The sequence below is a fragment of the Pseudophryne corroboree genome, chromosome 1 (genome assembly GCF_028390025.1).
Source record: "Pseudophryne corroboree isolate aPseCor3 chromosome 1, aPseCor3.hap2, whole genome shotgun sequence".
Classification (NCBI taxonomy): domain Eukaryota; kingdom Metazoa; phylum Chordata; class Amphibia; order Anura; family Myobatrachidae; genus Pseudophryne; species Pseudophryne corroboree.
In genome coordinates this window covers 820483035-820499233 of record NC_086444.1, presented here as the reverse complement: position 1 = coordinate 820499233, position 16199 = coordinate 820483035, and the positions used below count along the sequence as shown (strand labels likewise).

Below are 16199 nucleotides of genomic sequence, written 5' to 3'. Positions count from 1 at the left end.
GATTTCATAGGCCTGATTCTGCATTTTTGATTCCCCAAGGACTACTGTTCTTCTTAATGGACACTGGGGACATGGGGTGAGGATACACAACGGTACTAGACAGGGGTGTCCCTTGTTCCACTTATTGTTTAACCTGTCCTTAGACCCACTTCTTACAATAATATAGCAGGACTCTAATATTCAAGGAATAAAGATAGGATCTTGGGAGATTAAAGCCACGGCTTTTGCCGATGATACAGTATGTTGTTATATTTGTCCAAGTCTAAAACTTCTATACAACATATGCTGTCGTTGCTGCAAGATTTTGGGGCTATTTTTAGGTATTCAGATTAACTCTAAAAATTAAATCACTTGCTGTCCTCTCTGGGCATGCTCCTGTGCTGGCTAGATGTTGTGGTGCCTCCAGTACCTTGATCTGCTGACCTCTGCTGCTGACATTTCTGTATCTAGGTTTAGCCTGCTGCTTGGTACTTACCTGCACCTCTTCACTTCTGCTATTATACTTACCCATTGGCCATGCTGTGGTGGAAAATCTGGTGTTTTGGGTCCGGTGCAGTATTCCTTTACTTTAATTGCGCCTCCTGTGGTCATCATGCAGCAGCTCCTTCAAGCCATCATCAATTCAGAACAAAGGCTGGCAGTTTGGCTTCAAAAAGATCTGCGCCACAATAATATCTGCACAGTTGACTTGCCTGAGAAAGTAGAGGTGGGCCCTCCTGAGCTGTTTCTAGAATCCTGGTTGATACCTGTTTTTGTTAAAGACTCCTTCACTCTTGAGTCTGCAAAACATTGTATTACAAGGATCCTGAAGATGTTAATCACTTTACGAGAAACAAGTGCTTGTTGTGATTTAGCGCTCCTGAGGTGGTGATCCTTCTGGATACTTCTGTGTTGGCTCAAACATTTTGCTCACAATTTGTCCAATCACAGTGACTTTTACGTGATCTCTGGCTCTCTGTCTCCCTACTTTTTTTCTGCCTATTTCTGGATGATTTGGGGGGACCACTCTCATTCCTCTGACTTTCTCTGGGATGTTGCAGTGTGACTTGACCTGCAGACCCTCCGTGACTGATATTATTGTATTTGAATAACCATCTTTATCTGCTCTTCATTCTGTTTTATTGATACTCTGTTATGTGTATTATATTCTGTATACTGTATGCATTTTTCTCCTCCATTGACAGTCCGTTGCTTCCGAGGTTTGCTCTGTTATTCTTTTCTTTATGTTTTTCTTGCTTCGATTTTATCTGTAGCCGGTTAGAGGGTCTTGGGGTGGTTGTTAATTACTTTACTTTGCAGTCCATGTTTTGGGAAAAATGGCTATTGTATATTTTGTTTCTTTATAGCAAACTGATATTTGATTGATACATGTCTGCCTTATGTAAACAGGTTGACATCAGAATGCTTAGATCTAGTGTTAGGGGCTGGGGCACAGATACATGCTGCTGATCCTCTTTCCAGAGCTGAGTTCCTATTTGCCACAATGATACCCTCTACTCTCCTGGTTTCATGCTGCGTGGGCCTAAATAGCACCTTTGAGTATCCGCTTCACTTCTATTATATTCTATGGGGTTTTAGTATATGCAGGTTTTGTGTATTCTGTGAATTATGATTCACCTGCTTTATTTTTTGGTGGCGTAAATACCTCAGTTTATTTTTCCGTTAATGCATAATTGCCTACTCTCCCAGAAGTTGCGGGAGGTTCACGATTTTTGGGGTAGCCCGCCTCACTCCCAGAAGAGCAGACAGATCTACCGCACCCTGCCCGCACCCTAGTGATGCGGGAAGGATGGAGATATACTCACTGCTATTGGCGGGTCCATGTGATGGGGGAGTGGCTAAAATGACACGGATTGCATAATTTTTGCCCCATCCTGTCCCGTGGACCCGCAAATCGTGACATTTTCCCAATGTGAGGGTGAGGCCCCGTCCCCCAGAGTTCCCTGCAGCGTCTCCTCTCCGGGCTTCTCCCAGAGAGGAGAAATTAAAAGTAGGTAAGTATACCTTAATGTTTCTGTCACTGTGCTACCTAACTGTTATGCTCTGAGTTCTGAGCCCCTGACTACCACCGAGCTGCTCGTTCTGTAATATATTTAATATGTTCCTTTTTTTTTTTTGTCTGGTCTGTCACATTTGTTACACTAGACTGCCAAGTGTTAATACTTATATCCATGTATGCTGGTCATTCCTCCGAATCGTATATTGCTTTTGTGGGTGTAAAACTCAAAATGCATAAATAAATTCAATTAAATAAAAAACCCAGTTTCATGCTGACCCTCTGTGCAAGCTAAGTGCTAATACATAGGGTTGTGTTTGCTTCTACCTGCTCAGTTTCATGTTGTTTGTTCTCTTCTTATTCCTGGCCCAAAATATGTCAAACACAAGAATAATCTTATGCATAAATACTCAATAATTGCAATCAACAAATGAAAAAATAAAACAATATTTAATGTTAAAATCCTTTTAATTATTTATGTTACCAATGCTGTGAACAGCAATTCTTTCATTATAACAGTTTCAGCAAAAAGTTGAAGTAACCTTTTATCTCCATGATTCCAGATAACTTCAGGTGCTATCAAAACTAGATTGCAAGAAGCGGAAGCCACAGAACAAAAGATAAACACAGCACGTGAAAAGTACAGAACGGTCGCCACACAGGGATCCGTCATCTACTTTGTCATTGCCAGCCTCTCAGAAATAGATCCAATGTATCAGTTCTCACTTAAGTACTTTAAACAAGTAAGATAAATATTTATCGTAGGTATGTACATATAGATGCTTCACTGATCAAACCTTTTTTTCGTACACCCACAGAACCTTGATTATTCACTATTATTATGTGCATGAATCTGTTAATTTTTTTTCTCAAGTAGTAATGTATTGCAATACACTACCAGCCAAAAGCTTTAGAACACCCCCAAGTATAAGCAATTAAAGTCCACTGAATAACCTGAAATGGTACAAAGGTGAAAACAGGATTTTGATACCTACCGGTAAATCCTTTTCTCCTAGTCCGTAGAGGATGCTGGGGTCCACTTCATGACCATGGGGCATAGACGGTTCCGCAGGAGCCATGGGCACTCTCAAGACCTTTCAATGGGTGTGAACTGGCTCCTCCCTCCATGCCCCTCCTCCAGACCTCAGTTATAGGAACTGTGCCCAGGGAGACGGACATTTCGAGGAAAGAATTTACTTTAATACTAATGGTGAGATACATACCAGCTCACACCTCAACCATGCCGCACAACATGGTATTCAACATAACACACGCCAACAGGCATGAACCAATTACAGCAAACATGCTGAAACTAATAAAACACAACATGTGTAACTCTAATAAACGAAACTGCAGGTAAAGTACGCACTGGGACGGGCGCCCAGCATCCTCTACGGACTAGGAGAAAAGGGTTTACCAGTAGGTATAAAAATCCTGTTTTCTCATACGTCCTAGAGGATGCTGGGGTCCACTTCATGACCATGGGGTTTATACCAAAGCTCCAGTATGGACGGGAGAGTGCGGCTGACCCTGCAGCACCGATTGACCGAACTTGAGGTCTTCTTCGGCCAAGGTGTCAAACTTGTAGAATTTTGCAAATGTGTTTGACCCCAACCAAGTAGCTGCTCGGCAAAGTTGCAATGCCGAGACCCCCCGAGCAGCCGCCCAGGATGAGCCCACCTTCCTAGTGGAATGGGCCTTCACCGACGTCGGTAACGGCAATCCAGCCGTAGTATGAGCGTGCTGAATCGTACTTCTGATCCAATACGCAATAGTCTGCTTGGAAGCAGGTCACCCAATCTTGTTGGGAGCATACAGGACAAACAAAGACTCTGTTTTCCGTATTCGAGCTGTTCTAGCGACATAAATCTTCAAAGCTCTAACCACATTTAGAGACTGTGACTCAGTGAACGTGTCAGTAACTACTGGCACCAGAATAGGTTGGTTTATGTGGAAAGATGAAACCAACTTTGGAAGAAAATGTTGACGAGTTCTCAACTCTGCCCTATCTTCATGGAAGATCAGGTAAGGGCTCTTGTGAGACAAGGCCCCCAACTCAGACACCCGCCTTGCGGATGCCAATGCCAAAAGCATCACCACTTTCCAAGTGAGAAACTTCAACTCTATCTCTTGTATAGGCTCAAACCAATCCGATCGAAGAAGCTGCAACACAACATTAAGGTCCCATGGGGCCACTGGAGGCACAAATGGAGGCTGGATGTGCAGAACCCCTTTCACGAAGGTCTGAACCTCGGGAAGAGGGGCCAATTGTTTTTGGAAGAACACTGACAAGGCCAAAATCTGGACCTTGATTGACCCCAAGCGGAGGCCCGCCTCCACACCAGCCTGCAGAAAATGGAGAAAACGTCCCAACTGAAACTCTTCCATAGGAGCCTTCTTGGATTCACACCAAGACATATTTTCTCCAAATGCGGTGGTAATGTTTCAACGTTACTCCTTTCCTGGCCTGAATAAGGGTGGGGATGACTTCCTTGGGAATACCCTTACGGGCTAGGATCCGGCGCTCAACAGCCATGCCGTCAAACGTAGCCGCGGTAAGTCTTGATACACACACGGCCCCTGCTGCAGCAGGTCCTCGCGAAGAGGAAGAGGCCGAGGATCAACTATGAGCAACTCCTGAAGATCTGGGTACCAAGCCCTCCTTGGCCAGTCTGGGGCAATGAAGATTGCTGGAACTCTTGTTCTCATTATGGTACTGAGCACCTTTGGGATCAGCGGAAGTGGAGGGAAGACATACACTGACCGGAACACCCACTGGGCCACTAGCGCATCCACTGCTATTGCTTGAGGGTCTCTCGACCTGGAACAATATTTCTGAAGCTTCTTGTTGAGATGAGATGCCATCATGTCTACTTGAGGAACTCCCCAAAGACTTGTCACCTCTGCGAAGACTTCTTGGTGGAGGCCCCACTCTCCTGGATGGAGAGCGTGTCTGCTGAGGAAGTCTGCTTCCCAGTTGTCTACTCCCGGAATGAAAATTGCTGACAGAGCCTTTACATGTCTTTCTGCCCAGAGGAGGATCTTCGTCATCTCTGACATTGCCGCTCTGCTTTTCGTTCCGTCCTGCCTGTTTATGTACGCGACTGCTGTTACATTTTCTGACTGGTTCTGCACGGAATGATCTTGAAGAAGATGTACCGCTTGTTGAATGCCATTGTAAATGGCTCTCAATTCCAGCACGTTTATGTGAAGGCAGGCTTCCTGACTTGACCATTTTCCTTGGAAGCTTTCCCCCTGAGTGACAGCTCCCCAGCCTCGGAGACTTGCATCCGTGGTTACCAGGACCCAGTCCTGAATCCCGAACCTGTGTCCCTCTAGTAGGTGAGAACTGTGTAGCCACCACAGGAGCGAAATCCTGGCTTTTGACGACAGGATTATCTTCCGGTGCATGTGTAGGTGGGATCCCGACCACTTGTCCAACAGGTCCAACTGGAATACCCTGGCATGGAACCTGCCAAACTGTATGACCTCATAGGCCGCCACCATCTTCCCCAACAACCGAATACACTAATGGATCGACACACTCGATGGTTTCAATATCTGTTTTACCATTTTCTGGATTTCCAGAGCCTTTTCCACCGGAAGAAATACTCTCTGAACTTCTGTGTCCAGATTCATCCCGAGAAAAGACAATCTTGTCGTCGGTTCCAACTGTGACTTTGGATAATTTATGATCCAACCGTGTTGTTGGAGTATTGACAGGGAGAGTGTGATGTTTTGTAACAACTACTCACTAGATCTCGCCTTTATCAGGAGATCGTCTAGATAAGGAATTATATTGACTCCTTTTTGACGCAGGAGAACCATCATCTCTGCCATCACCTTGGTGAATACCCTCGGCGCCGTGGAGAGACCGAAAGGTAACGTCTGGAATTGGTAATGGCAATCCTGAACCGCAAATCTCAGATAAGCCTGGTGAGGAGGATAAATGGGAACGTGCAGGTAAGCATCTTTTATGTCTACAGACACCATGTAGTCCCCCTCCTCCAGACTGGAAATCACTGCCCTCAGTGATTCCATTTTGAACTTGAATCGTTTCAAGTAGAGATTCAGATTTTTCAGGTTTAGGATCGGTCTGACCGAGCCGTCCAGCTTCGGAACTACAAAAAGGCTTGAATAAAACCCCTCCCCTTGTTGTGACAAAGGTATCAGGACTATGACCTGATCCTGACATAATTTTTGGATTGCCGCTGTTACTGCTTCCCTTTCTGGAAGAGAAGCTGGCAAGGTCGATTTGAAAAATCGGCATGGGGGAACGTCTTGAAACTCCAGCTTGTATCCCTGGGACACTATTTGCAACACCCAGGGATCCAGGCCAGACAGAATCCAACCTTGGCTGAACAGTTTGAGACGTGCCCCCACCCGAGCGGCCTCCCGCAAAGGAGCCCCAGCGTCATGCTGAAGATTTGGCAAAAGTAGGGGTAGACTTCTGCTCCTGGGAACCTGAAGCTGCTGTGGACTTCTTTCCCTTTCCCCTACCCGCAAAGAAGGGGAAATCTCTCGTTTTTTTGTATTTATTGGGCCGAAAGGACTGCATGTGCGGGTGATATGTCTTTTTTGCCGGTGCAGGCGCAGAGGGCAAAAAATGTCGACTTACCTGCGGTAGCCGCCGAGACTAACGCATCCAGTCCATCGCCAAATAAGGCCTCACCTTTATATGGGAGAGCCTCCATATTTCTTTTGGAATCTGCATCCGTGTTCCACTGGCGAATCCACAACGCCCGTCGAGCCGATACTGCCATGGTAGCGGCTTGTGAACTCAAGAGTCCAATATCTTTCATCGCTTCTAGCATGTATGCGGCAGCGTCTTTGATATTACCTATCTTAAGGAGTATCTCACCTTTATCGATCGTATCAATTTCTGATGACACGCTATCTGACCATTTTTCAATAGCGCGACTCACCCACGTGCAAGCAATTGTGGGCCTGAGCAGCGTACCATTGGCAACATAAATGGATTTTAATGTAGTTTCCATCTTTCGGTCTGCCGGCTCTTTTAGACCCCTTTCACACCGCAGCTTATACCCGGTATTTTGCCGTTTTAACTGGCTTCCTAAACGGGTCAAGCTGCGATGTGAAAGGGTCCCCTTCAATTTACCGTTTTCAAAATACCGGTATTTTGAAACGGTAAAAAAGAAGGGTCCTACCCGTTTCAGTCCCATTTCACTGTGCAGTGTGAAAGGGTCTGAAACGGTATTTGCAAGCCCCAGAAGATGATAGGCTGTCTCCATGTGTGATGTCACCAGCCACAACCAGGAAACAGCTTGGAAAACACAGGAGACACATGAGAGAGTGGCTTTATAAACGTTTAAATGTGAAAAACACGGAAAAAAATGGCGTGGGGTCCCCCCTCCAAAGCATAACCAGCCTCGGGCTCTTCGAGCTGGTCCTGGTTCTAAAAATGCGGGGGAAAAATTGACAGGGGATCCCCCGTATTTTTAAAACCAGCACCGGGCTCTGCGCCTGGTGCTGGTGCAAAAAATACGGGGGACAAAACGAGTAGGGGTCCCCCGTATTTTTCACACCAGCATCAGGCTCCACTAGCTGGACAGATAATGCCACAGCCGGGGGTCACTTTTATGCCGTGCCCTGCGGCCGTGGCATTAAATATCCAACTAGTCACCCCTGGCCGGGGTACCCTGGGGGAGTGGGGACCCCTTCAATCAAGGGGTCCCCCCCCCCAGCCACCCAAGGGCCAGGGGTGAAGCCCGAGGCTGTCCCCCCCATCCAATGGGCTGCGGATGGGAGGCTGATAGCCTGGAGTAAAATGTCAGAATATTGGTTTTTTTCCAGAAGAACTACAAGTCCCAGCAAGCCTCCCCCGCAAGCTGGTACTTGGAGAACCACAAGTACCAGCATGCGGGGGGGAAACGGGCCCGCTGGTACCTGTAGTTCTACTGAAAAAAAAATACCCAAATAAAAACAGTACACACACACCGTGACAAGTAAAACTTTATTTCATACGTCGACACACACATACTTACCTATGTTCACACGCCGACATCGGTCCTCTTCTCCATGTAGAATCCAGGGGTACCTGAAAATAAAAGATCAATATACTCACCTCAACCAGGCTCCAGAGATAAATCCACGTACTTGGAGAAAAAAACAAACCGGACAACCGACCACACGGACTGAAAGGGGTCCCATGCTGACACATGAGACCCCTATCCCCGAATGAGACCTGTCAGTGACAGCTGTCACAGAAAGGTCTCTTAAGCCAACCAGGAAGCGCTACTTCCGTGGCGCTCACCTGATTGGCTGTGCGCTGTCTGTGCTGTGACAGCGCATCGCACAGCTCCGTCCATTATATTCAATGGTGGGAACTTAGCGGCTAGCGGTGGGGTCACCCGCCGGTCAGCGGCTGACCGGCGGGTGACCCCACCGCTAGCCGCAAAGTTCCCACCATTGAAAGTAATGGAGCGGCTTTGCGATGCGCTGTCTGACAGCTCAGACAGTGCACAGCCAATCAGGTGAGCGCCACGGAAGTAGCGCTTCCTGATTGGCTGAAGGGACTTCAGTGACAGGAGTCACGTGATGTCCCGGCATTCGGGGAGAGGGGTCTCATGTGTCAGCATGGGACCCCTTTCGGTCCGCAGGTCCGGGTGTTCGGTTTCTTTTTTTGCCAAGTCTGTGGATTTATCTCTGGACCATGGCTGAGGTGAGTATATTGAACTTTTATTTTCAGGTACCCCTGGATTCTACATGGAGAAGAGGACCGATGTCGGCGTGTGAACATAGGTATGTGTGTGTCGGCAGTGTGTAATAAAGTTTTACTGTCGACGGTGTCTGTGTCCTGTTTTTATTTGGGTATTTTTTTTCCATTAGAACTACAGGTACCAGCGGGCCCGTTTTTCTCCCGCATGCTGGTACTTGTGGTACTACTGGAAAAAACAATATCTTTTCATTTACAACAAAGGCTATCAGCCCCCCCATCCGCAGCCCATTGGATGGGGGGGGACAGCCTCGGGCTTCACCCCTGGCCCTTGGGTGGCTGGGGGGGGGGACCCCTTGATTGAAGGGGTCCCCACTCCCCCAGGGTACCCCGGCCAGGGGTGACTAGTTGGATATTTAATGCCACGGCCGCAGGGCACGGCATAAAAGTGACCCCCGGCTGTGGCATTATCTGTCCAGCTAGTGGAGCCCGATGCTGGTGTGAAAAATACGGGGGACCCCTACTCGTTTTGTCCCCCGTATTTTTTGCACCAGCACCAGGCGCAGAGCCCGGTGCTGGTTTTAAAAATACGGGGGATCCCCTGTCAATTTTCCCCCCGCATTTTTAGAACCAGGACTAGCTCGAAGAGCCCGAGGCTGGTTATGCTTTGGAGGGGGGACCCCACGCCATTTTTTTCCTGTATTTAACCATTCCATCTAAAAAAAAAAAAAAATAATTTTAAAAAATATATAAATAATACTTGTGCCTCCAAAAAAGACAAACCAAGTACCTAATCCCATCTAATAAAAATAGATATGCTTCAAGCTGCTGGGTTCCATCGTACGACTATCCAAATTATTAATAATGAATTAATTAGTGATTAATAATAATGTGTGGGCCAGAAAAGTCCATTTATAATGACAACCACTGTTTTCTATGGGTGAAACAGGTTCAGTGTGAAAGGTACCAAAACGGGAATGAAATGGTAATTTACTGGTTACAACATGAGATGTGAAAGGGGTTTAACTGCTCTGACCCGTTTTAAGAACCGTTTCAAATACCATTTCAAAAGCAGGTTTTGCGATGTGAAAGCAGCATTAGTGAAGCCGTGCCAGGTGCAGGGAGAATTACCTTCTTTGTCAACCTGGACAGTGCACTGTCTAACACAGGGGGTGACTCCCATTTTTTCCTGTCCTCCACCGGGAAATGATAAGCTATCTGAATTCTCTTGGGAATACGAAATTTCTTTTCGGGATTCACCCACATCCCTTCAAAGAGTGTATTAAGCTTGTGGGAAGGAGGGAAATTGACCTTAGATTTCTTTTCTTTATAGAAATAAGCCTTCTCCTGAGGTACAGGAGTGGCTTCCGTGACTTCCAGAACTTCCCTTATAGCCACAATCATATATTGTATATTTTTTGCCAATTTATGATCTATTTCTCTGGAGTCACTATCGTCGACACAAGAATCAGTGTCCGTGTCGGTATCAGTATTCACAATATTCGCAAGTGGTCTCTTATGTGACCCAGAGGGGTCGCCTGCGGATGGAAGAACAGAGCCTTGAAAAATCACATCCTCCACAGATTTTCTCCAGCACTCAGCATGAGATTCAGACTTATCTAATCTCCTATTGATATGATGCATACTATCACGTATTTCTTTCACCCATGCAGGCTCTTGGTGTGCCGGCAGCGCCACCACATTACACTTCTGTGTCCCTAAAATGGTTTCCTCCGGGGAGGATCTCCCTGCCTCTGACATGTCTTACACACGTCTACAACACACACACAGACACACTGGGACTTGTAGGGGACAGACCCATAGTAAAATCTGTCAGAGGGACACAGTTTAGGAGCAGCCAGTTCACAACCCCAGCGCCAGTATCTAATGCCACAGAATGCCCACTGACATGCAGCGCTTTTTACACAGTAAAACACACTTGTAAAGCACCAAATTCGCTTGTGCCCCCTCCTGTTTTGCACCCTGATACTTGTAGTCAGAAGTGAAGGAGGACCAGCGATGTCTCTGCAGCCTGAGGAGAGAGAAAATGGCACTGAGCAGTGTGCTGGCTGCCTGAGAAAGAAGCTCCGCCCTCTTTACCTCAGAAACTTTTCATAATATTTATACTGGTGGGGGTAGGGCTGTGCCTGGGCATCTTATGCCCCCTTTTTGCCAGTTTATAGAGGTGTTTTTGCTGCCCAGGGCGCCCCTCCCCCCTGCACCCTGCAGTGCCTGTGTGTGTGGGCAGCAATGGCGCGCTGCGCTCCCGCCAGCCGCGCTGTACCTCAGCCGTCACTTTTCTTGATAGAAGATCTGTCTTCTTCTACTCACCTGTCTTCTGACTTCTGGCTCTGTGAGGGGGGTGACGGCATGCTGTGGGAGTGAGCATCTAGACACGGCTAGCGGTCAGTACCCTTCAGGAGCTAATGGTGTCCTGTCAGCCAGAAGCAGAGCCATGAAACTCTTCAGGAAGTTGGTTCCTACTTCTGCCCCCTCAGTCCCACGGAGCTGGGAGACTGTTGCCAGCAGTTCTCCCTGAAAACAAAAAAACCTAACATAAGTCTTTTCAGAGAAGCTCAGTAGAGCTCCCCTGGAGTGCTTCCAGTCTGCCTGGGCACATTTCTAAAACTGAGGTCTGGAGGAGGGGCATGGAGGGAGGAGCCAGTTCACACCCATTGAAAGGTCTTGAGAGTGCCCATGGCTCCTGCGGAGCCGTCTATGCCCCATGGTCATGAAGTGGACCCCAGCATCCTCTAGGACGTATGAGAAAAAAAAGTTTAGGTTAGCAAAAATAGAAACATAAAGGCTTGTGAGCATTAGCTCCCCCGTCGACTATATTTATTTTGCATCAGTGAGCTTCTGCGCATGCTCAGAAGCTGTCTGTTAACACTGCCCGATCGAAGCTGAGCTCAGATCGCATTATTCAGCCAGCAGAGGGGTGACGAGTGGCCATTGAGGGTGCAATGAGACCGAGCCAGTGGTGACCATCCCTGCAGACAAATATAACCAAAAAGCAGATTATTGCAATGTAAGCATTAGTAAGATGTCAATGGTATATAATTTGATAGATGTACATAGGTGAATATCTCAAAAAGTGGGTTACTCAGCATCAATTCCCCACTACATAATTCTGGTACTGTAATAGTTGTTTTCACAGATGAAGAATTTACCAGTGCAATGATTGGCACAATGTTGCAGTGTTTTCTATGTATAACCACATTTTTGATGGAGTGTTGCAGTATAGATTAAAAGTATCAGATACAGTGCTCCAGCTACTTCTATGTCATTTGCCTGAACATTGAAATGTAGTGAGAGTGCAGCTGGCTGCTCTGATTGGAAGGAAGAGTAGTGCTTCTCTGCTTTTAAAAATTCGGTCATGAAGTCAGCCTGTTACCTAGTGGCATTGCAGGAAGGCATCTGTCTGGGCTAATTGATGTGAGGACGCTTAGGAGGTGATGTGTACTTACCAGTTAGAGGTGTTTAGGTTTGTCTCTTGTGTGTGCCTGGTGGTTGGGTCCATGTTCGCTGCACGGATATCCTGGAAGTGCGACGTAACGGCTGTTTCACCCAATATGGGCTTGATCACGCGATGCAACACCGAGCAGTCTTCCGGCTCTCTGTCTAGTGCAGCTGTTCTGCCAGCATTGTCTGATCCAAATACAGTTTGACAATGCGACAGCAGTTGCCTACATGACCCATCAGGGTGGCACTCGCAGTTGTGGCCCCTTGAAGGAGGTGAGTTGCATTCTCAGCTGGGCAGAACGTCATTTGACAGCTCTATCAGTGGTCTTCATTCCTGGAGTCCAAAATTGGGAAGCGGACTTCCTAAGCTGCCAGGACGTTCACTTCAGTGAGTGGACTCTTCATCTGGATGTCTTTCAGCTACTGGTTTATCGCTGGGGCCTACTGGATATCAACTTGATGGCGTAACGACACAACCACAAGCTGCTAAGATACTGCTCTCACACCAGGGATCCGGGAGCTATTCTGATGGACACCTTAGCGGTTCAGTGGGCCTTCCATCTCATGTACATCTTCTTACATATTCATTCCAGGGGTTCTCAGCAACTTGAAAATTTAAAAATGGCACCGTGATCCTGGTAGCCCCCGACTGTCTGTGATGATCTCAGTATGCAAATCTTCTGGGCCTCTCCATCGACTCTACTTCATGTCTTCCTCTATGGCCGAATCTACTGTCACGCTACATCGTGTCTTCCTCTATGGCCGAATTTACTGCTTCCATCCAGCCCTGGCTCGGCTCCCTTTGACGGGGTGGTTTTTGAGACATTCATCCTGAGAGCTAAGGGTCTTTCCAGGTCGCCTCTGCTAAGATTTATCACCAGGTTTGGCGGACTTACTTCTTTTGGTGTTCAGCCAGGGGCCTTAACTCCAGATCCTTTCGATTCTCCCGAGTCCTTTCCTTTCTGCAGGCAGGTCTGGATTTTGATCTTTGCCCTTTCTTCTTTGAAAGTCCAGGTTTCAACCCTTTCTGTTCTGATGGATTGCATTGATACCTGATATCCAGACTTTCAGGGAGTCCTCCGAGTACAGCCCCCATTTGTTCCTTCGGTGGCCACTTGGGGCTTGTGTTTGGTGCTTCATGCTCTTCAGTCTTCTCCCTTTTAGCCCTTAGATTCAGTGGCCAGTCGTTTGCTCATGTGGTAGAATGTCTTCCTTCCAACCATTGCATCGGCTCGGAGTGTGTCAGACTTGAGTGCGCTGTCATTTCGCTCTCTGTTTCTGGAATTTCACTTGGACCGGGCTGTCCTACAGTCATGGAGGCTGATTCAGACCTGATCGGTGCTATGCGTTTTCGCACAGCTGCGATCAGGTCTGAACTGCGCATGCACCGGCGCCACAGTGCGCCGGCGCATGCCAGACAGCCCACGGCTGTCATAGCCCTGCGATCGCCTCTGCCTGATTGACAGGCAGAGATGGTCGCTGGGCAGGAGGGGGCGGGCCGGCAGCATTTGGCCGCCATTTAGGGGTTGCGATCCAGGCAATGCAGGCATGCCCGGACCGTTGGGGTGGCATCACACACAGCCGCTGCGACCTGGGCAGTGACGAGTAGCTCCCTGCCAGCGCTCAGTAGCTGCGCTGGCTTGGAGCTACTCCTGAAGTACAAAAGCATCGCCGCTCTGCGATGCTTTTGTACTTGTGTGGGGAGGGGGGTCAAGCCTGACATGTGGGGGCGGGCTAGCCCTGTGCTGGGCATCCCCCCGCATGTCAGTGTTACTGATCGCACATTTATGATCAGTTCTGAATTAGCCCCATGGTTAGGCTACTGCCCGAAGGTAGTTTCTCAGTTTCACATCAACCAGGAACTCATGGTCCCAGCCTTTCAGTCTTCTGATTCTTGGCTAGAGGAGGCCACTGGACATATGTGGATGGAACTAGGGATATCTGTAAGTCATATTCCCTTTTTGTACTCTATGGCTTTCACAAATGGGTCTGGCCGACTACAAAGCAGACTTTGGCCAGGTGGCTCAGTTCAACCATTAACCACGTGTATGCGGCAGCGTTTCTTCCTGCTCTGGCCGTGGTAGAGGCTCATTCTATTGGGTCGGTGGGTTCTTCTTGGGCGAGTTGCTGCAGTGTCTCTGCATAGCAGCTTTGCAGGGCAGCTACGTGGTCTTCTGTACACATGTTTCTTAGATTCTATTCTTTTGACACCTTCGCATCCATAGACAAGGCTTTCAGGAGGAGGGTTCTCAGTGTAGCTCAGGAGCATCCCCTCCTTTAGGGGAATTGCTTTGGGACATCTCAGCATAATCTCTGTGTCCCCTATGGAGTGAAGAAGAAAAGGAAAAAAATGTGTATTCTCACCTGGTCAAATCCTTTTCTTCGAGATCCATAGGGGACACAGGGTGCCCACTCTGGTGCACCTGGCTAGCAAATGTTTCTCTAACGTCCTAAGTGGATGCTGGGGACTCCGTAAGGACCATGGGGAATAGCGGCTCCGCAGGAGACTGGGCACAAAAGTAAAGCTTTAGAACTACCTGGTGTGCACTGGCTCCTCCCTCCATGACCCTCCTCCAAGCCTCAGTTAGATTTTTGTGCCCGAACGAGAAGGGTGCACACTAGGTGGCTCTCCTGAGCTGCTTAGTGAACAGTTTAGTTTTAGTTTTTTTATTTTCAGTGAGACCTGCTGGCAACAGGCTCACTGCATCGAGGGACTAAGGGGAGAAGAAGCGAACTCACCTGCGTGCAGAGTGGATTGGGCTTCTTAGGCTACTGGACATTAGCTCCAGAGGGACGATCACAGGCCCAGCCATGGATGGGTCCCAGAGCCGCGCCGCCGGCCCCCTTACAGAGCCAGAAGACAGAAGAGGTCCGGAAAATCGGCGGCAGAAGACGTCCTGTCTTCAACAAGGTAGCACACAGCACTGCAGCTGTGCGCCATTGCTCTCAGCACACTTCACACTCCGGTCACTGAGGGTGCAGGGCGCTGGGGGGGGGGGGGGGGGCGCCCTAAGACGCAATAAAAACACCTTGGATGGCAAAAAAATGCATCACATATAGCTCCTGGGCTATATGGATGCATTTAACCCCTGCCAGAATACATAGAAAAAACGGGAGATAAGGCCGCCGATAAGGGGGCGGAGCCTATCTCCTCAGCACACTGGCGCCATTTTCCCTCACAGCTCCGTTGGAGGGAAGCTTCCTGGCTCTCCCCTGCAGTCACTACACTACAGAAAGGGTTAAAAAAGAGAGGGGGGGCACTAATTACGCGCAGTATTAAAGATACAGCAGCTATAAGGGGAAAAACACTTATATAAGGTTATCCCTGTATATATATAGCGCTCTGGTGTGTGCTGGCAAACTCTCCCTCTGTCTCCCCAAAGGGCTAGTGGGGTCCTGTCCTCTATCAGAGCATTCCCTGTGTGTGTGCTGTATGTCGGTACGTTTGTGTCGACATGTATGAGGAGAAAAATGATGTGGAGACGGAGCAGATTGCCTGTAATAGTGATGTCACCCCCTAGGGGGTCGACACCTGAGTGGATGAACTGTTGGAAGGAATTACGTGACAGTGTCAGCTCTGTATAAAAGACAGTGGTTGACATGAGACAGCCGGCTACTCAGCTTGTGCCTGTCCAGACGTCTCATAGGCCGTCAGGGGCTCTAAAGCGCCCGTTACCTCAGATGGCAGATATAGACGCCGACACGGATACTGACTCCAGTGTCGACGGTGAAGAGACAAATGTGACTTCCAGTAGGGCCACACGTTACATGATGGAGGCAATGAAAAATGTTTTACACATTTCTGATAATATGAGTACCACCAAAAAGGGGTATTATGTTCGGTGAGGAAAAACTACCTGTAGTTTTCCTGAATCTGAGAAATTAAATGAGGTGTGTGATGATGCGTGGGTTTCCCCCGATAACAACTGATAATTTCTAAAATGTTATTGGCATTATATCCTTTCCCGCCAGAGGTTAGGGTGCGTTGGGAAACACCCCCTAGGGTGGATAAAGCGCTCACATGCTTGTAAGGGCTCTACCCTCTCCTGAGATGGTTGCCCTTAA

General features: G+C 48.1%; 1 protein-coding gene across 1 annotated transcript in view; it reads left to right on the top strand.

Annotated features, from left to right (window-relative positions):
• DNAH6 (dynein axonemal heavy chain 6) overlaps positions 1 to 16199 on the top strand; it is a 679574-nt gene that overhangs the window by 528880 nt on the left and 134495 nt on the right. The window contains exon 60 of the mRNA XM_063919567.1: positions 2560 to 2739. Within this exon, the coding sequence (XP_063775637.1) occupies positions 2560 to 2739 (180 nt within the window). The remainder of the gene's footprint in view (positions 1 to 2559; positions 2740 to 16199) is intronic.